Source organism: Acomys russatus, chromosome 7, assembly GCF_903995435.1.
Source record: "Acomys russatus chromosome 7, mAcoRus1.1, whole genome shotgun sequence".
NCBI classification, from domain to species: Eukaryota; Metazoa; Chordata; class Mammalia; order Rodentia; family Muridae; genus Acomys; species Acomys russatus.
Window position 1 is genome coordinate 54,941,944 of NC_067143.1, and position 20,982 is coordinate 54,962,925.

Consider the following 20,982-nt stretch of genomic DNA (forward strand, 5'->3'; position numbering starts at 1 on the left):
AGATGGTTGGGCACTGATGTTCATGATATTGTAACATTCTTCATGACATATGAGCTGCTCTAAATCTGGCATCTCATTCAGTATTCACATCAAAGGATTATTTCTGATTAAAAAGTTTAAAAACTGAAGTCAAAGATTAACCAACTTCTCAAAATATCATTGCGAACATATATGAGGATAATATACTGTTTGAATCTAAGCTTTGTCAGTTATATCATAATTTTCATTTCATCTTAGCTAATATATTAAAACTACTTACACTGTAAAGAAATTGGATTTTATTGCTGAATAAATAAATATTGACGTGTCAAGAAGTTGGGTGTGGTGATGCACGATTTTAATGCCATCACTCAGGAGTCAGAAGCAGGAGGATCTCTGTGAATTCAAGGCCAGCCTGGTCTACAAAGTGAGTCCAGGACTACACAAAGAAATCTTGCCTAGAAAAACGAAACATATAAATAAATATTTGAAAAAAAATCAAGCTTTACAAAATGTCAAGAAAGGCTGTTGTCTTGAACTTTAGTACGGACAAGTTACACATTGTCCTCCAGAGCTATGTTAATCAGCACATGTCATTTCAATATAATGTCTGACTGAAATGGGTCAAATGATGTAACACCAGGTGGGATTGTAGCTAGCAAAACCCACCATGAAGCACCCACTCTGAAACAGTAAGACAAAGGCATATCATAAATTTCTGCCTAGGAAGACCAGGGGCAAGTAAATAAGATGTGGACTAAGCTTTTGTTTCGATAGTGTAGAAAAAAAGAGGGTATGTATTTTTAAAACACACACACACACACACACACACACACACACACACACACACACACACACACGAGAGAGAGAGAGAGAGAGAGCAGGAGAGGGGAGAGAGAGAGGAGAGAGAGGAGGAGGAGAGAGAGAGAGAGAGAGAGAGAGAGAGAGAGAGAGAGAGAGAGAGAGAGAGAGAGAGAGAAAGGACAGAGAGCCAGACAGACTGACAGACAGAGACAGAGACAGAGACAGAGACAGAGACAGAGAGACAGATCTTACAACATACTAAATACCTTGTCATTCTTACATTCAAGTTTTCTTGTAAGTTTGTAATGCTTTTTGTTTGAATTTAAAAATATATTTATCTATGACCCTCATAGTCTGGTGAGCAGGAGATACCAAAATAACTCATTTACTTTAAGGATGAATGATACACTTGGCAAAGTCCTACATTAATATAAAATATAATACAATTCATATTAGCCTTATTTATTACCAGAATGCTACAGTATATTTATTTCCAAATTCTGTGCCTGATTAGAAAATATTATTTACATTGGCATTCTTGAGAGAATGTCTTAAATTTTACTATTAACAAGAATTAAAACTCAGAAAGTTTTTTTTTCTCAGATAATGCCCTGAGTTCTTTACATCTATCATTTTATTTAATTATATGAGAACCTCTACTAAGCAGGTGCATTTATTTTCTCCTTTATTAATTGGAGAAGAAACAACTAACAAAGGGAACACAACTCCAACTCCAGCCTATGTCTCTGTTATGCTGAAGACCCAGTATCTCTGCTTCCCTTCTAATTGCTCATACTGCAGAGACATAACTAGTCTCCTTGCTCCAAAGACTTCCTTACAATGACTTGAAACTATAAACTTACCTCATTTGCCATTTCTTCCAATAATGGAGCTTTTTTTTTTTTGTAGCTCCAGTGTAGCCACTGGGATTTTTGTCTTGATGATCTGAATTCTGTATTTTGGGATGTGTGCTTTCCTCTCTTTCTTAGGTAAGTGGATATTGTCCTTTTAACTTCCCTTTCTTCCAATAACCTACACAACACATGCTTCTCTATACAGCTAGCATTTTGTCTAGTTGGGCATGAGTACCTGGATGGTTCATGAAGTTATCTCTCTGGATAAATGAAGTGACCACTGTTCATATCAAGGAATGGCTAAAAGGGATTCTTTTCATTTGATTCTCAAGATGATTTTTCCAAACTCAAGTCAAACTCTTGGGCAAACAGCTCAAGGCAGGGTCTTCTCATTTCATCTCATGTTTGTGTTTGATTTTTGTTTTACTTACCTATGAGCTATTTCTATATTAAAAATGGAAGCTTCTGGTATAGTCACTGTTATTTACAGGCCCCTTTGAGTTCTGGTTCTTGCAACATTATTGTTTTAAGTATGGCACAGGCCTTAAAGCCAATCCAACAGCAAAGTAAAATGAACTTAGACCCGAGTCTTCTCAGCCTGCTGTCCCTGATCTGCCAGCCAAGGCTCATATATACACACTGTTTATGTCTGGAGGTGCCTCTGGGCTTTGCCCTCATGGGACATCTGTTACATCAGCTCTACTACCCTCCAGAAACATATTATTTCTTTGCCAATGGAATAGAATAGAGGATCTGGAAATAAAATGCCAAATCTATGTTCGCTTAATTTTGTCTAAGGAGGCGAAAGCATAGTGTGTAAAATATAGTTTATTTAACAAATAGTGCTGGTAAAATTGGTTGTTTAACTGAAGAAGAATGAAATTAGATTCATATCTTTCACTTTGTGTAAAAATTTATTACAAATGGATCAAAGACCTAAATTTAAAATCGGAAACACTGAAACTTCTGGTACAATGAAATAAGCAGTGGTGAATACTCTTCAAGACATTAAGGTTGGTAAGGACTTTTTAAACAGATGGCTAGTAGCACAAAAGCTATCAAAGCATCAAAAGGTGGAAACACCTAAAAATGAAAAGTTACTGCAGAACACCAAAACTATCACCAGAGCAAACATCCCTCAGAATGGGAAGAAATCTTTACAACCCAGATGTTTCACTCCTGGTCATATACCCAGAGAACTTCACCTCCCACCACAGAGGTATATGCACCCCTATGTTTATTGCTGCTTTATTTCCTATAGCTAGGAAAGGGAACCAACTCAATTGTCCATCAGCTGGTGAATGAATAATGAAAATGTGATGCATACATAAAATGTGTGGGAAGAAGCCATGTCAAATTCTGCCATGTCAGAAATACTGTGCTTAGGCTGTATGCTGTGACCTTCATATTGCTGGCCTTTACTTCATGAGGTCTTGTGTTCTAGGCTACCCTTGGACTATTTACCTTTGAAAGGAGTAGAGAAGTCCCAACTTGGAACCACCCAGAGGATCTAGGAAGTTCTTACAAGGATCTACTCAGAGAACTAGGAAGTTCTACAGGGAGCAATTTAGGCTATTGTATTCTTTCCCGGGGGCTAGGGTGAGTGAGATTAGAATAAATCCTATTGACCCTGCTCTATATATGTTCCTGCTAGTTGGCAATAAAGTGAATCTTGATCAGAAATTTCCTGACATGATTCGTTATTTCTCGTGTCTCTGTATCCTACTTTCAATCCCCACTTTCTCTTTCAGGTGAACCCTAATTCGATTTTTCCAGATGGCCAGGACCTGGCAAAAATGGAATATTATTCAGCTCTGAAGAAAATTAAAGCACATAATTATAGGAAAATCATAAACAGGATATAAACTAAGAGTGCTCACACAGTCTCAGAAAGAAAACTGCATGCTCTACCTAATATATGGATTTTGGTCTAGTGTGTGTATTTGTGTGTGTATGTGTGCGGGGTGGTGTTGTGTACATGTAAATAAATGCACATGTGAGTACAATATAACACATAGAAATGAGAACAAGCGAGGATAAATATTAGGTGATGAGGAAGGCCTGAATGTAGGTAATGGGTACATGAGTCATGGAAGGAGATAAATCTAATTGTTTTTCTGGTTTTAACTCTGTTGTGGATTTCTCATTTTTAGGCAGTGGGTAATTGTGTAAAATATCTTTCATAGTGTGAGTGTAAAATCCAAGGTAATGTTCTCAATCTTTAGAGTGCTTCTTCTAACTGTACAAAGGTTCATTGAGATTAATAGAGTTTTGATCTTGTTGACTTTGATGTTTGATATTTTATTTGAAAATTCTTTACAATAAAGTCTTAATACATTAAAAAAAAAAAAAAAACAATAGCCCCAAACTTAAACATATACAGGGAATTAAGGGTTGCCATCTTTGAGGATCTATAGACAGGTGACAGACACTAGGGAAGGAGGATACGTTTTCTTCAATGGTGTAGCCACTTGTCAGTTGCCCATATGCCTTTAAATAAATCCTGACCGATGTCCCTGTAAGTAATTTTGACTTAAGTCATTGCATTGTTTAAAATAAAAAGATATGAAAATAGAAGTATGGAGAAGGGAAAGATGGGAACAGAAAGATGACAAGAGGAAATAATAGGCAAGGGTGACTAGGTTTGAAGTACTTAATATGTATGGATAAATTGTCACAATAAAGCTCATTGCTATGTGTCATTAATATACACTGATAGAAAAAAGTTTTCAAACACAGTTAATGCAATTTGTTATGAAAAATGGCTGAAATAATTTTATATTCCTGTCTTAAATTTATACAAAAACATTGTCATCAAGTTTTCATTATTGCTTCATAGTTCTGAGTGACTTTTCTTTTTTCAACATAATATTATGGACTTGATAAATGCATTATAAAACTATAAGTGGCCATCAGATGCCTTATAATAAAAATAGCATGTAATGCAAGAGGGATGTAATTTTGAAATGAGTGGTTGGAAATGTGGGACAGGGCTGCAAATCACATGTGCCTCATTGTTTACCATTGGCTTTGTGAATTACTGAAAAAAAATTTTTGGACTTGTAAAGTGGTTTCAGAAGTGTTTTTTCCTTGTGTGTCACTTACTTTATGAATGATGAAACTAATCTGAAGGAAGAAAGTTCAATAATATGTCTTGGAATTGGGATTAGAACATTTGACAAAACCAAGCCCATTTTTTAAAAAGATTTATTTATTTATTATTATGTATACAGTGTTCTGCCTGCCTGTACACCTGCAGGCCAGAAGAGGGTGTCAGATCACATTACAGAGGGTTGTGAGCCACCATGTGGTTTCTGGGAATTGAACTCAGGACCTCTGGAAGAAGAGTCAGTGCTCTTAACCTCTGAGCCATCTCTCCAGCCCCACCAAGCCCATTATTTTAATGATAGTTCCAGATCTATGTGTATGTCATACTTCAAGCTTCATTTTGATTCCCATTATTTCACTCTCACACCCAGATGTTAACCTGTCTTTGGCTCCTCCTGATACCTGGGTGTTAAGGAGTTAACTCACAGACCCACCATGTTCTTTATAAGCCTACAATGGGAAAGCCCAGGAGACTTCCCTGAACTCCCAGAGGCATATACTCCCCAGCAAAGAGAAGAAGCTGATGCAGATAAAGCAGAGGGCAATGCAGAAGGCTCTTGCCCTTAGCTTTCAGGGAAGTGTGCTGCTGGTTCTGGTAAGGACAGGGAGCTAAACATTCCATTGCAGACTTAAAGCTAATCCTGGGTTAAGTGGCTTGTGCTTGAATATATAATTATGCGAAGGAAGAGGAAGCAACTTGGGCTGTGATGGTCTGGGGATATTTGTGTGTTCACATGTGTGTGTATGGTTGGTGGGTTCATGCATGTATGAAAGTGCAAGTGTATGTGTGTGTGTGTGTGTGTGTGTTTTGAATGGTTTGATGGTTAAACAAGGTTAAGTACCAGGGTATTTACCAATATTCTGACATTGATAGCATCTTATTTACTTGATAAGGTATCAAATAAAAATGACTCTTATGGTCAATAAAAAGTGAACTTTCTGGTCAGTCTAGCGTGCGATGTCAGAAAGAAAAGGCCAGCCATTTTTTTTTCTCATGAATTATTTGTAAAAGTCGCTGCTGCTACTGATTATCTGCACTGCGTTAGAGGCCACAACACACTGCATAAGATAACTCTGGGGCAGAAATTCTGATTTATAATAGTCAAGGAAAGAGCATAATATATTTGGTATCTTAGATTTACAGAGTGAGTTGCTAGGCTGAGCATTATGTCCAGATGTTCATGCAGTCATCTGAGGCCTTATTTGTTAACAAAACTATAGCTATTCTAAGTGTTCTAGGAAATACTTGATTATATATTACCCTTTTCAAATCATTCTTTTTCCTTGGCACCTACAATATTCACTATCCCAGCTTTCCTCCAGCTCTCTCTTTCCAGCACATGACACTCTCAACAATCTTGTGGCTCCTAAGGTTTGGTGAGATTAAAAACTTTTATTTTGTCTATTTCCCCCTCCTTGGCAATCTTATTTGTTCTCTCAACTCCAGGTCCCAATTATTATATCAATGATTCTAATGATATAATGTTTTAGGCTCTGTAAAAGTGTTCTATAGCAATCCTGAAGGTTAACTAATGTGGCCTTGCAGCTCTGGCTTTTCCTTTGGTCTTCCTCACTGTTAAAAATTTGATATTTTAGTTATTTAAATAATTTATTCAGATTATATCTCAATTGTTATTCTCTCCCTTGTATCTTCCCTTTCCCCCTTCCTCCTTCTTTCATCCTATTCCCCTCCCCTAGGTGTGTGACAGAAGGGGATCCCCTAGATCATATGATCACAGAAAAAAACTGGTATTTTTAAATTTCAAATTTGTTTAATAATTTTCATTAATATACACATTTATTCAGATAGGGTTTTAAAGGTAGGACAGTTTATATTAAATTTATTATATATTTGTATTACTTTGAATATTTTAAGATATTTTAACTTTGAACCATCTTGAATCTCAAATATATAAATTGCAAGATTATATATTACATCTGAAAATCAAGTAATAAACTTTTTTGATAGTATCCCCAAGAATATAAGCAAGTTTTAGTTTATCATGTGGGTGCATATTTAATAGTTATATTTCAAAGGAAAATTGCATGGTTTGGGTTTGTTTCTGAATATAGGTATTTTTATCCATTTGATCACAGTGGTCATTGTGAAATAATCCAGTCAGGTCTGGTAAGGTGAACGTATCCATCCTATGACTGCACTGCTCAAATTGCTTTTGAAATAATAACAAGAAAACTTCAAGTGTGACTCATAACTCCTTAAACTAGGAAACTTCACCTGATATAATACCTGACCACTTGGGTGAGTAAATAAGAAAAAATTTCAGGGTTAATTTCCCACATTGTTTTAGAAACTAGTGTGTAAACAATGTTAATATTTAAACATATTTGTAATGTGATATATTTAGATATGTGTTTGATTTTTTCATAAATATCTATAACATAAAATCTTGAGATTGAGATTGAACATCTCAATATTGAGATTGAACAAATCTTACTGATATAAAATGAGGTGTAGATCAGTCAGACAGAGTAAGTCAATTAAGACCACTAGAGAAGTGGTAAATATGCTTGAAGAACCTTTGTTGTTTTCATTTTTATAAAATTATTGATAGATGTATCAAGGGATATAGATAATATAAATTGATAAAATTTGTATAATGAAAACTTATCTCTTAAGATTAAGACATTTAAAAAGAGATTAAGACATTAATTACTCATACTTGCTTTCTAGTTGTTATTATTTTCCAAAGTATTTTCAGTAATCTCTGAGCATTTTAACACATTATTATTTCAGAAGTTTGTTGTGAAGCCAACATGGAAATTGCTGAAGGTTATGTGTGGGAAATAGTGCAAAAGATTCTAAGAATCATTTAACTAATTTAGTAAAAATAGTTGCATTTCCAGCCATTTAGAAAAGTTGTTAATAGTTTACTTGATACATTGGAGGATATTAACATGCTGAAGGATTTGCAGTAACTTTGGAGGAATATACTAGCTGCATGTGCTAAATACATTTTGTTAAAGAGTACAGAACTCATTCCTGTAAAAGTGAATATCACGTAAAAGAATGATTTCTTTTTTTCTCATATGGTTTCAGATAAAGCTAACAAGCTCTCACTCCCACACATGCCTGTTTTCAACAACTCTGAGATCAAGTATTTTCTTTTAATTGGGATACCCGGACTGGAATATGCACACGCATGGATCTCCATCCCCATCTTCCTCATGTACCTCATTGCTATCATGGGTAACTGCATTATCATTTTTGTCATCAAGACAGAGCACTCCCTTCATGAGCCCATGTATTATTTCCTCATGATGTTGGCTGTCTCTGACATGGGCTTGTCCTTCTCCTCCCTTCCTACCATGACTAGGATCTTCTGTTTCAATGCCATGGCAATCTCACCCAATGCCTGCTTTGCTCAAGAGTTCTTTATCCATGTGTTCACTGCCATGGAATCCTCTGTGCTTCTAAGTATGTCTTTGGATCGCTTTCTGGCCATTAACAATCCCTTAAGATACAGTTCTATCCTTACTGGCAGCAGAGTTGCTAAAATTGGACTAGTTTTAGCCTTCAGGAGCACAATTTTAGTGCTTCCATTCCCTTTAACTCTGAGGAGGTTGAAATACTGTCAAAAGAATCTCCTCTCTCACTCATACTGTCTTCATCAGGATGTCATGAAACTGGCCTGCTCTGACAACAAGGTCAACTTTATTTATGGTTTCTTTGTGGCTCTCTGTACCATGCTGGACTTTGCTTTAATTCTTATCTCTTACATGTTGATCTTGAAGACCGTCCTCAGCATTGCATCTCTGGCGGAAAGGCTTAAGGCCCTAAACACTTGTGTCTCCCACATCTGTGCGGTGCTCATCTTCTATGTGCCCATCATCACCCTGGCTGCCATACACCGATTTGTCAAACACAAAAGCCCCCTACTTGTAGTCCTTATTGCAGACATGTTCTTGCTGGTGCCACCTCTGATGAACCCCATAGTGTACTGCATAAAGACTCGGCAAATCCGGGAGAAGGTCTTGGGAACATTGGTTAAATTATGTGTGAGATAAGGACCTGATGATAGAAGGAAGACATTGTCTGCCAATAGGTACTTACACGCACCTGCTGTGCTCACTGTCATAGTTGTTATTATCTGGGAAGGACTGGAAAGAGACACAAAAACTCTTTGATGTATAGAATTTGTGATGGAATTGAGAACATTTCCAAAAACTGTAGTAGAAATAGCTGAGAAATATGGAATGACTTAGAGAAACTTAGCCAACATTTTTAAAGGAGTTTAAATAAAACATTTATGTCATTGAGCTCTTAAATAAGCTATTAAAGAGCTGACAAAATGTGTAAGTATAAATATATTTTAATTAATCCTTATAAAATATTTCTGTAACATGTGATATTTATATCACGAATGTATGCAAATTAACAGAGCACATGGTAGTAATTTGGCAAATATTGAGTGAGGGTTTTGGATGAAATTACTGAACTTGGTTTAGCATTATCTAAAAGGAGTTGGACATGAAATATATTTGAAAGTCTTTTGGTCTGAAGAGCAACATATCTGATCCATGTTCAAGATAGCTTGAACCTGGGAGAGAAAAGGCGACAACTCAGCACTCCTGCTGGGAAGTCACAACTCTTGGATGGGCAGAGAGAGAGAACAGAAGTATGTAGTTGTTTATGTATTTTGGAATTTTTTGGTTCTCATTCTCATTGTTGTAAAATAAAAATGTAATTTATATAGTTATAACATTCCAGAAAGTATCTAAGAAATAGCTTTGAATCTTGTGGTGCTACTCTTTACTCTTTTATGTCACAGTGTTTGTGACTGTCAGACAAAATGGAGCTCTTAAAAATAGATTTCTACAGGTTATAGAATTTGGCATCAAGATATTTTTCTCTCCATTCTAATGGTGCTAGATGCAGTGGTATTCTTCACACAAAGCCATTTTAACTCCAGGTTTTTAGCATAATCTTCTATCCACCTGGAACCCATCCGCCCAGCAACAGCCTTCTGCCTCACATCCTTGAAGTTTTCCCTCCACAATGAAGATTTCCTTTACCCCTATAAAGTTCAACCTCCTACAGCATATTTTTTTTATTAATTTATTCTTGTTACATCTCAATGGTTATCCCATCCCTTGTCTCCCTCCCATTTTCCCCTTATTCCCTTCCCTATGACTGTTCCTGAGGGGGATTTCTTCCCCCTGTATATGCTCATAGGGTAGCAAGTCTCTTCTTGGTAACCTGCTGTCCTTCCTCTGAGTGCCACCAGGTTTATTTAACTTTTTGATGTAAGATTTTTTTTCTATCTCTACCATAGTATGCTTTTTATTCCTTCTCATGTTTATTGTCTGCCTAACCCTACCAGAAGCTCCCAAGGGTAGAGTTTTGCCTGCTTTATCTATGACCTATTCCTAAATCCAAGAAAACTGGTTGGTGTAGTAGCCACTCAATCTATGCTAAATGAATTACCAAATCTATATAGTCCTTCAAGTGCTGATCCCCAGGAGTTCCTGGTTGTACCTCAAGGTGTCCTCCTCCTTTCCGTCTACCACTTTATCATAGGAGTAGAACTTTTCCTTATTCTGTTTTTCAGTAGTAGCAGGGATCACCTTAGGCTGCACACATGCTGTGGGAATACTGCTACCAAGTTAGAAGCCTAACCTAGAGTAGTTCTTAGCAGGAATTATAATAGCAACATATTGCATTTTGATTTTTTAATAGAATTACTGCTTTGCTTAGAATACCATTTCGTCTTACCTGGATCATATCACCATACAAGACTCAAGCTAAAAAATCTTTCTAAAGAATAACAAGTTCTAGATAGTTCCACTCATTTACAAATGCCTCTCTGGAAAGCCAGCCATGACCCTTTCTCTTGGGGCTATTTATGCATTTCTTATTTGTTTAGCATACATTTCTATATTACGTTTGGCTTTATGTTTTCATGGCTTTCATTTATTTAGTAAAGAAAGAAAACTGAAGTTTATTGTAAGTAAAAAAGAAATCTGCTAAAAATTTCTCTTGAAACGTCCTTTTCTATTACTTGTAAACTTAGGCACCTCAGTGTGCCCTGATTTTTCTAATTGGAGTGTGTGTGTGTGTGTGTGTGTGTGTGTGTGTGTGTGTGTGTGTGTATTTCGCATATTATTTTAAAGAGTTTTTACAATGAAAATATCCAAATTAAGGTAATATGCATATCTCCCCTATGTTTTTGTTAAAAACACTTAAGATCGACCTTAGAAATTACCAGGTAAATGATAGACAGCTTTGCAAGACGGAAATTTTTAGATATGTTTTAATAGAAAATTGAACTCAAACCAGCTTGATACAATTAAATCAAATAAGCTACTGAAATTTACCAAAGATACACAGAAGCTTGAGTCTTCCACAATGACTGTAAGTTATCAATATAACTCTTTAATTCATTGTTAAGATATTATAGAATGTGGCTCACTGTTCTCATGGTCCTGGAATTACAAGTCTTCACAAACATAGAGTTCAATTGTAGAACTACTTGTCAGCTTTAGAAATTTCAGGGGCTTCATGTTTCTGTGAAGTTTTTGTATTTACGGACACATATAATATAAACCACTTATAGTGTTCCATCTCAGAGGAGGGAGAGAAAACTGCAGTCAGGATGTAGAATAAATAAACAAATCAATTAATTTAAAAACAATGTTCCATCTCACATTGCTTTCTAAATATTGATGCTCTTAAATTTCTCACGTTATGATGCTTAAAGTACATAATGTACATCATTGTAGAAGTGATTTTCTCAGGCTAGAAAAGACAAGGCACTGATGGTGAATGGTGGTGGTGGTGGTGGTGGTGGTGGTGGTGGTGTGTGTGTGTGTGTGTGTGTGTGTGTGTGTGTGTTGGTGGTGAAGGGTTGTTGTTGTTGTGTGTGACAAATGTGAGAGAAATGTTGGATGCTCTTAACCTTGGAAGATACCAATCATGAGTGAGATGTGGTTCCACAAAGACCACTGACAGGGAACTTTATGTTTTGCCAGTTTCTTTTTGAATTCTGTATTACGCACTACTGTGTAGGAGCATGACAATCCCATGCTTGCCTCTAGATGCTACAAAATCCCCATAGCAACTTCTTATCAGGCTCATTTTTCTCCATAATTATCTCCAATTAAAAGCCACAAATATTCTGTTAATATGTATTTCTCAGAAAAAAATGCATTAATCTCTAGTAATGCATTGGTATAATCATGGTGCACATATAAAAGGATATAATGAACACTTTTTATTCGTTCATTTATTTATTACCTTTATTATGTCATCTATGACTGATCTTTTTCTACTTACCTTCCCATGTATAGAACTCTTCCCAGTTATACAAGGAAACAGCAACAGCAGCAACAACAATGACAAAAATTACCCCAGGCCTGGAGAGATGGCTCAGTGGTAAACAACACTTGCTTCTTAAATATAGGGACTTAGACTTGGATCCCAACATCCAAATAACAAGATGAGCATCCCATAAACACCCTAAACTTCAGTTCTGAGGGAACTGGTCTTTGTACACACAGGAACATGTGTGTGTGCAAACACACTCTCACTCTCACTTTCTATTCCACACACAGACAAATAAATAAAATTTAAAAGTAAAAATAAATTGAACCAATTCCCTGGATACACTGTTTCTTTTTCATCTCTTCTCAGCTTTGTGCATGCTATTCTGAACAGATTGAAATATATTAGCCTTTCCCTCCTAGTATCATATAGCCCAATTTATATATGTCTTCTAATGAGATTACTATGTCATTTCAAAAAAGCTTTCTCTTTCCTAAAGTGTCACATGGTTGGAAATCATCTTTCTTTTATGCCATTCATTCTAGCTACATTTTACTTTGAGCAACAAAATTAAACACTGATCCCAGTTTTAGTGTCTTAATTGATTTTTGCTTAAAAATATACACTAGTATTGGGCCCACCACAGAATTGATTCCTTTCTCAATTGTCCACTGGAAAGGCTAGAAAGATGCGGGCTGGCACAATTTGAAATACTTTTCACTCACCATTGTTGAAACTGACTTAAGTAATGCTCTGATGTAAGCTGGGCCTGCTGGATGGAACTTCTACATGTGGTTTCCCCATGGCATTTAGTCTTCTCAGGGTAGCAGTTGGGCACTAAGCAGCACATTTACAAATGAAGTTTAAAAAGAATGAATAAGGGTGGAGAAGAGACCTTTTTTTCTTGATGTTAAGAATTTCTGGGGCTGGAGAGATGGCTCAGAGGTTAAGAGCACTGACTGCTCTTCCAGAGGTCCTGAGTTCAATTCCCAGCAACTACATGGTGGCTCACAATCATCTGTAATGTGATCTGAAATCCTCTTCTGGTCAACCGGTATACATGCAGGCAGAGCACTGTATGCATAATAAATAAAACTAAAAAATTTTTTTTCCATTTCTTGAGCAGAAAATAAGATTGGCTATATTTCTGTTGACATACTTGGGCAGTATGATTGACCACACTATTCTGTATTATATCCCACCATAACCACCTGTAAAAGGATAATTATGCAATCAATTTGTATTTGTAGAGTAAGCAAATGATCATTTTATCTATTCAAGCATTGGCAGAGACAGCAAGTTTATGAACTGATCTAGTTACAAAAGGCATGGGTTACCCTATCCCGGATCTGTTTGGTTTTTACACTGTAGACAATGGGGTTCATCACAGGAGGGAAGAGAAGATACACAAAGCCCATGACCACCTGAACCAGATGAGGTGCCTGCTTCCCAAAGCGGTGGATGACAGACAAGCCAATCATGGGGGTATAGAACAACAGCACAGCACAGATGTGCGAAACACATGTATTGAGAGCTTTGAGTCTTTCAGCCCTTGAGGCAATGGACAACACGGTGCGCAGGATGAGTGCATAGGAGAACAGGATGAGCAAAGAGTCCACTCCTACTGTAGAAACAATGACAAACATGCCATAGATGCTATTGGCCTTGATGTCTGCACAAGCCAATTTCATCACTTCCTGGTGGAGACAATAGGAATGTGAGAGGACCAGGGAGCCACAGTAAGGGAATCGTTTGAGCATAAAAGGCAATGGGAAAATGAGTGCAACACTACGGCCCAGAGAGGCCAGACCTATTCTGCCAATCACCGTGTGGGTGAGAATGGAAGCGTAGTGCAGAGGGCGACAGATGGCCACAAAGCGATCAAAGGCCATAGAGAGAAGCACAGAGGATTCCAAGAAGGACAAGCAGTGAATGAAAAAGAGCTGGGCAAAGCAAGCATCATGACCAATGTCTCGTGCTCCCACCCAAAAGATGCCCAGCACTGTAGGGAGGGTGCAGAGAGAGAGACCCAGATCAGTCAGAGCGAGCATGGACAGGAAGAGGTACATAGGCTCGTGAAGTGAGGGCTCTGTCTTAATGATGAAAAGAATTGTGCAGTTACCCAGGATGGAAACCAGATACATTAGACACAGTGGGAGGGAGATCCAAATATGCATGTGCTCTAGTCCAGGGATGCCACTCAGCAAGAAAGTAGATGACATGCTGCCATTTTCTAGGGGTCCTGGTGTCATGGTAAGTGGAGAGAATGGCTAAGGTGGATTCTGTCCAAACCCCTGAAATGAATTGTAGAAGTGTTAGTGATGGACTGAAACTGGCAAATCTGAAATTCAAAACCAAAAAGATTAGAACCAAGTAATCCTAGAATTGTATAGTTCCCTTAAGAGATTATTTTAGTCTTTTTTTATTTCTTCTTTTTAATTAATTAATTAATTTTTTAGTTTTTACATATACATTTTTTCAATATCATGCTTTTATTTCAAATTCCCCCCTCTCCTCCAAATCCTCAAATATCATTGACTTTTGGAGTCACTACATGGATCATTGTATAGTTTCCTATACCCGAGGACAAATTATTTCTCTAATTTAGTGTGCATTTTCCAAGTCTTTTCTTTTTAAAAGATTTTTATTTTAATTTTATTAATTTCTTCAAATTACAACTCAGTTGTTATCCCATCACTTGCATCCTTCCATTCCTCTCTCCCTTATGCTTTCACCCTATTTCCCTCCCCTAGGTCTAAGACCGAGGGGGACCTCCTCCCCCACTATATGATCATAGACTATCAAGTCTCATCTTGGTATCCTGCTTATTCTTTCTTTGAGTGCCGCCAGGCCTCTGCACCAAGGGGAGGTGGTCAAATATGGAACACCAGAGTTCATGTCAGAGTCAGTCCCCGCTCTCCACATAACTGTGGAGAATTTCCTGTCCATTGGGTAGATCAGAGTAGAGGTTTGATGTTTACTATTGTATTGTCCTTGGTTAGTGCAATAGTTTGAGCAGAACCCCCTGGGCCCTGATCCACCCATCATGGTCTTCTTCTTGTAGGTTTCTAGGACCCTCTGGGTCCTTCTATTTCCCCATCTCCTATATTTCTCTTACCCAGAGTCTCAGTAGGATGTCCTCACATCTATCCTAATCTCCTGGAAAGAATTCTCTACATATACATTTATATTATCACACATATATACAATAAGCTATCTCCTATCAAGAAGAACCATGAAATAATCAGGAATTATATAAATGTTACATTCTTAGTGTTTTGGCTATTTGTGTTTGTCAGTCTTGAAGAAAACCTCTTTCCTATCTTGGTGCATATAAAATTCTAATACAAATCAATATCTATCAATTAAGCTTCGTTGTCTAGGGATTAAGATGGTTTAGGTCTAGATAGATGTTTTAAGTTGATAATTATGAGATATGATAGATATTGACTTCTGCTTTTTATCGAGACAGTGTCTTATGTGTGTCCGGTTGGCTTCAGACTTTCTGTGTAGCTAAAGATGACCTCGAAGTCATTATGCCTTACCTCTCCAGTGCTGAAATTATAGGCTTGAAACACATTGTTAATTTAATAATTAATGTCTTTTTGAAAAAAAAATTTTTTTCAGTTTCACAATTTCAATGAGTAAGGAAGTCAGAATAGTAAAAGGGCTTCTTATTAACCTGTGCAACTTCTAAAAGCTGGAGTAGAGACGTCCCATTGTTGATGAAGCTCTTCTCCATTTCACGTGCTCTGGTTTCCAGATTGGCCCTCTTGACCCACCGATTTTTACTTTTTGAACTCTGACATTGCTATGTTCCTGGACTAGTCGGTATTGGCTCTTGAGATGAAGCAATATTCTTGCCTCAAGCTCACAATTCAATGCTAAAAATGATATAGTGTGGGTTCTGAATAACTACAAAACTTTCTGTCACATAAACAATAATGTAGTGATAAGCAGCAGCAGTTAGCACAAAACAGAAATCCTGACAGATCTTTAAAAATAATGAATCTTTAATAAATCTAACAAACTAATGCTGGAGTTATCAGTTTTGGGGCTCTGTGCTGTGTTCTCCAGACTTTTTTTTCTCCATAATTAGTTTACATTATTCATCAAAGTTAAGTTAGAAAAGTTGCTACATAAACTTACTTGTCAGGCACAATAAACCATCAGTTCCTGAAGGGTTGTCAGTTGATGATTGTTGAGGCCAGGTGAGTCAGTTAGGTGGCCCATGCTCCAACAGATGGCTCTACAAGCATGTACACAAAGACAGCATCGATTAGACTCAACAGATTATGATGAAAAGAAATTGAGAGGTTGGGAGGAGGACGCCGGCAGGAAATCCTGGAGTTGGAGGAAGAGTAGATATTGAATCGAAGTCTTGAAGCTTCTTTTTTCTACACATGCTATTGAAGGCAATCACAGTTCCTTGCAAAGCTTTGTAGGATTGTAATAGGGTTATTTGTAGACTGTTCTAGACAAATGCTAGATGTTTGTCAGTGATTATATGGATTATATTTATTTCTTCTTCATCCTACTTCATTTTGTTACCAAAAACATATGTTGTTTGCTTTTCAGTGTTTAGTTATAGGAAACCAAGGGAGTGGATGGATGTGAGAAAGCTGTTACCTGATTTCTGAGCTAGCATTGAGATCAGATCTGGGGTTTCACAAAGTTAGGAAAACCTGGATGTAGCAGCTGTCATCTTCAGCAAATATCCTTGTTGGCATTTTGTGGTCAAATCTTCCTTTTCTGCCTCTCTAAAACTCAGGGTGGGGTGAGTCTTCCATGGTCTCTTGTTAGTGGTAAAACCAAATTCTAAACACCTGTCTACTGAACTGACTCATCAGATACCAAGGTTCAGTCCAGAGGCTGTAGGCCTCACACCAAGGAAGAAGGAAGCTGAAACTAGACGCCATGAATTTAGAGAGACACTGGAGAATGGACACAGAAATCTCTGATTTTAAGTGATTGAGGTGCCACTGAGACACTTGCTGTTGCCTTTAGTCAACTCCCTACTGAGACTGTGCTCTTGGGTCTCATTAACTCAGACTTTGGAAGGGAAAGAAAAGTGAGTGGTGAGCTCTTATGAGATGAGCATCTCAGTCTATGCCAGGCCCTTGGACCCACCCCTATAAGATGTTGAGAAAGTTTTGTACATTCTCCACATCTCCAGCAAAGCAAAGTAGGTGCTGGATTAAATCTTGGGCATAAAATCCAAAACAAACAAACAAACAGACAAACAACCCTCATTTTATATGTTGATGCTTGGATCCTACTAGGTAATCATTTATTCATCTGGTTCTGGGAAAGATGATGATGAAGGCATTATAGACAGGGGTGTAGATACCATTTCAGTGTTTACTGATGACTCAACTAATTGTATCCAATTTTTTTAGAGGGAGTATGAGGAATTTCTCAGAGCTCCTAGTCCTGTCACAGTTTTTTCCATCTGTTGATGTTGCTGATCTCTTTGGGATGTGAATGATTCCTCTATGGCCACCATCCACCATACTTTTGGTTGAGCACACTGTCTGCACTTTGGTGTTATGAAACAGTCTTTATTCAGATCAACGTCCTCCAGGTGATCTGGACTAGAATGTCCTGTCATGCTTGTGAGCATGCAGATTTCTTGGTCTTACCATTGACACAGCAAATCAGAAAATTTGGCATTGTAGAACATTACAAAGATTTGTGTCTTTTGTGTCTCTTTGTCTTTGTGATTTGTTCCAACTCTGATTTCACACCTTTTAAAATAAAATAATATTAACATTTTCTTTGTAATAAAGTGAAGACCTTCACATTTAGCCCAGAGTTATTTCAAAACCCAATTACCAGCTATAGTAATTCAAGGGTGATAGTTCTGAAAGGCAGGAAAATCCAAGAATAAAGTGCATACAGTTTTGATTTTCTAAGGATTTTGTGTTTGTGTGGGTCATCTTCCAACAATGTTCCTTCCAGTTTTTACCCTGTGCAGATGCAGCTCTGCCTTCTCTTTAAGTGTTTGAACCATCTCTTCTTATAAACACATGTTATCACATGTTGGTCCTATTTTGTTGACTTCGTTTTATCTGCTACCTGCTTCATGGCCTCATGTCTAAATATAGTTACATCCATGATTCTTGAAATTTGGAAATGATTCAATTACAGCACTTATTTATTTTCCATCTTGTCACTCATTTATTTATATACTTAATATATTTTATAGGAAATATTTTATGTACAATAGAAAGATACATTTTATTCTTCACCCCTTGGTTAATATGCATTTATCATCTTTAAACCCGAGCTCTTCAATCATAAAGCTAATCTTAGAAATGTTTTGGCTAGGTTTGAATGCCATATTGTGAAGAAGGAGGGAAGGAGAATAGAGAAGAAGATAAAGAGACAGAGAGTAAATGAAATGTGATTAATATTTGATTTATCTTTAACAATCTTAATCAGAAAGAATGTAGAGAATGGTTCGTATTACAAACTTATTTTGTCAGCTTTAAGTCTCCATGAAGCTTTTGTTAGGAAAAATAGAATATAACGTTCAGAAATTATTTAGAGTTCACTAAACCTGAAGCTTCTGGTTACAAGAAGTGCATCTTTTGAAGTAAGGCAATTTGGGTGTGGTTCTAGGCTCTGTTTTCTTAGCTATATCTACTATTGGTTACAATAATTGATATTATTGCTTAGTCTCTAAAATCGTGAAAATAATCTCCTTCATGGTTTTAAAGGTTATGAAATAAAAATTATTTGAAAAATTACAATTTTAAAATGATTGGCGTTTAACACTTTATTAGGTAAACTCTATGACTATATTAAAGTCATAGGCATAATTTTTATGTCGTATTCAGCTTAATAACTTCCACAAAAGATTGAAAAATTAGATTCATTCAATACAAGTTATGGTGAAAATAATAATAAATTAATTAATTTGAGGAGTAAGAGTCCCCAAGTGCATCAAAAGCAGTGTAAAATTGTTAGATATATAAAAAAAAGACGGTGCCAGAGGATGTGCATAATATGCACACAGACCTGAGTTCAAGCTCCAGTATTATTTAAAAAAAAAAGAAAAAGAGAAATCAAGGTAAATGTAGGAAACAGGTGCCCATGAAGTCATGTGTTGTCATGCAGGACACTCTGTAAGAATGCAGGGGATGAGATTGCGGGTGGCATACACACCAAACATGCAGTCCAATCACAAGGCCTTTACTGGAATTGACAGTTGCTTCAAAGCTGGCTAAGTTCATGTGAAATTGGTGTCGGCAGAAAGCTGGGTGTTTTCTTGCAGGAACAGAATTACAGTAGATTAGGGAGGGCATCGCAAGCTCCCGACTCAGTGCAGGCCTATCTCTGGAATTTTGGCAGCAATGAACATGGAGTGCTTCTCACATGGTGGGAAGTGATCACTTGACGGCCTTAGGCCTTTATGAGGATTGAAGAACCAGGCAGCATAGATAAAGAAAAGCTGATTCATCAGGAATTTGCAACAATTACATGCCAATTGACCAGAAGACAGTTGGGACACAAGAAGGCCGGAGACCGTCAGGGCATGTGTTCATAGGAGTCTATATATTTTAAGAGCTTAGGCTCTACCCTTGTTTTGATTGCTACATGTGCCTGTGTTTACCGTGCAAGCATGATTACTTTAATAGTTTTCTCTCTTGCTGCCTTCTGAATGTGAAGAGCCTACACCTAAAACTGATCATATTTTAAATGTAGTAGAAGTTCTTGCAGCATTGCTTTTTATCTTCTCTCTCTTCATAGTGAAATGTTACATCTTTTTGTTTATCTTGCAGCAGCTTCCTTTTATGTATCCAGACTGATACCAATAGCACTAGACAGAAAGAGATGGTTGAACCAAATGTTTTGGTTCTCATGACTAACTGAAGTCCTTAGACAATGATACTTTGTCCTGTTTCAAAATATAAAGTGTCATAGTTGTTGCCTATGTACTTAGACTAATGTGATAATAGACAAACTTTAACACACAAATGGAAAAACAAGGACATATGAAGCAGATACAAACAAGCAGGCCACAGTAAGCATACATACATAGAAATGATAAGAACATCTGTAGTGAGGTGTGTGTGTGTGTGTGTGTGTGTGTGTGTGTTTGTGCATGTATGCACATGTGCAAATCACTGATTTAGCTAAATACAGAGACTAGACATATCTTGTAAAGCACAAAAATACAACTTCTCATCTATGTTGTATCTATACCAGCTACAGGAAGAGGTCAAGTCCTCTTACTTTTCCAGGAACTCTTTTGAAGATTATCCATGAATGATCTTATACAGGTTTAATTTGATATCTTTCCTCAAAATTCAAGGGATTCAATTTTTTATCTTGCTTAATTGTATTTGTGTGTATGTGTGTGTGTGTGTGTGTGTGTGTGTGAGAGAGAGAGAGAGAGAGGGGGGGGGCGCACATATACCTGTACCTGTTTATGTATGTATAAAGTGTATCCTCATAAATGGCCATTATTGTGGGTACAGATACAAATATGTACAAATGAATAAAAATTGTCATCACAATAAGGCAATAAAATACATAAAATGTAAGTTTTAAAAGATCCACCAATTAAATTCCATAGACAAGAGAAGATTGAAAGAGGAAACATGTATGCTAGTTTGGATTTTTTTCAAATTATAAAGATTGATATGAAGCAAGAATTATTTTTAGGCATCGTGTTAAAGATTTTCATGAACTTTCTCATTTAATCTTTGCAACAGTCCTGTAGGAAAGTATGGTATTATATTTATTTTTATGTTCCTTCAATTGTGAAATCTATAGAGACAGAGAGGTAGGTAACTCCCTTAAGGTCACACAGACTGTCAATTACACACATACTATTTTTTATTGTTCTTAATAAGTGAGAACATGATATTTTCCCATAACATAGCTGAAACAATTTAAAAGATAGCCTCTATGGCCAAACTTTTCCTTCGAGTTAATCTAATTCTA

The 20,982-nt window shown here is 36.8% G+C and overlaps 2 protein-coding genes across 2 annotated transcripts; one reads left to right on the top strand and one right to left on the bottom strand.

The window, feature by feature from the left end:
* The first annotated feature begins 7,832 nt into the window (after window positions 1–7,832).
* On the top strand, window positions 7,833–8,771 carry LOC127192178 (olfactory receptor 51A7-like). The gene has a single exon (XM_051149498.1). The coding sequence runs from the start codon at window positions 7,833–7,835 to the stop codon at window positions 8,769–8,771; it is 939 nt and encodes a 312-aa protein (XP_051005455.1).
* Window positions 8,772–13,340: 4,569 nt separating this feature from the next.
* On the bottom strand, window positions 13,341–14,279 carry LOC127192179 (olfactory receptor 51G2). Its single transcript, XM_051149499.1, has one exon. It carries the CDS (start codon window positions 14,277–14,279, stop codon window positions 13,341–13,343), a length of 939 nt encoding a protein of 312 aa, XP_051005456.1.
* Window positions 14,280–20,982: the final 6,703 nt, after the last annotated feature.

Coding starts and splice junctions, on each gene's coding strand:
- LOC127192178 (XM_051149498.1), top strand. CDS start 7,833: ATGCCTGTTTTCAACAACTCTGAGATCAAGTATTTTCTTTTAATTGGG.
- LOC127192179 (XM_051149499.1), bottom strand. CDS start 14,279: ATGACACCAGGACCCCTAGAAAATGGCAGCATGTCATCTACTTTCTTG.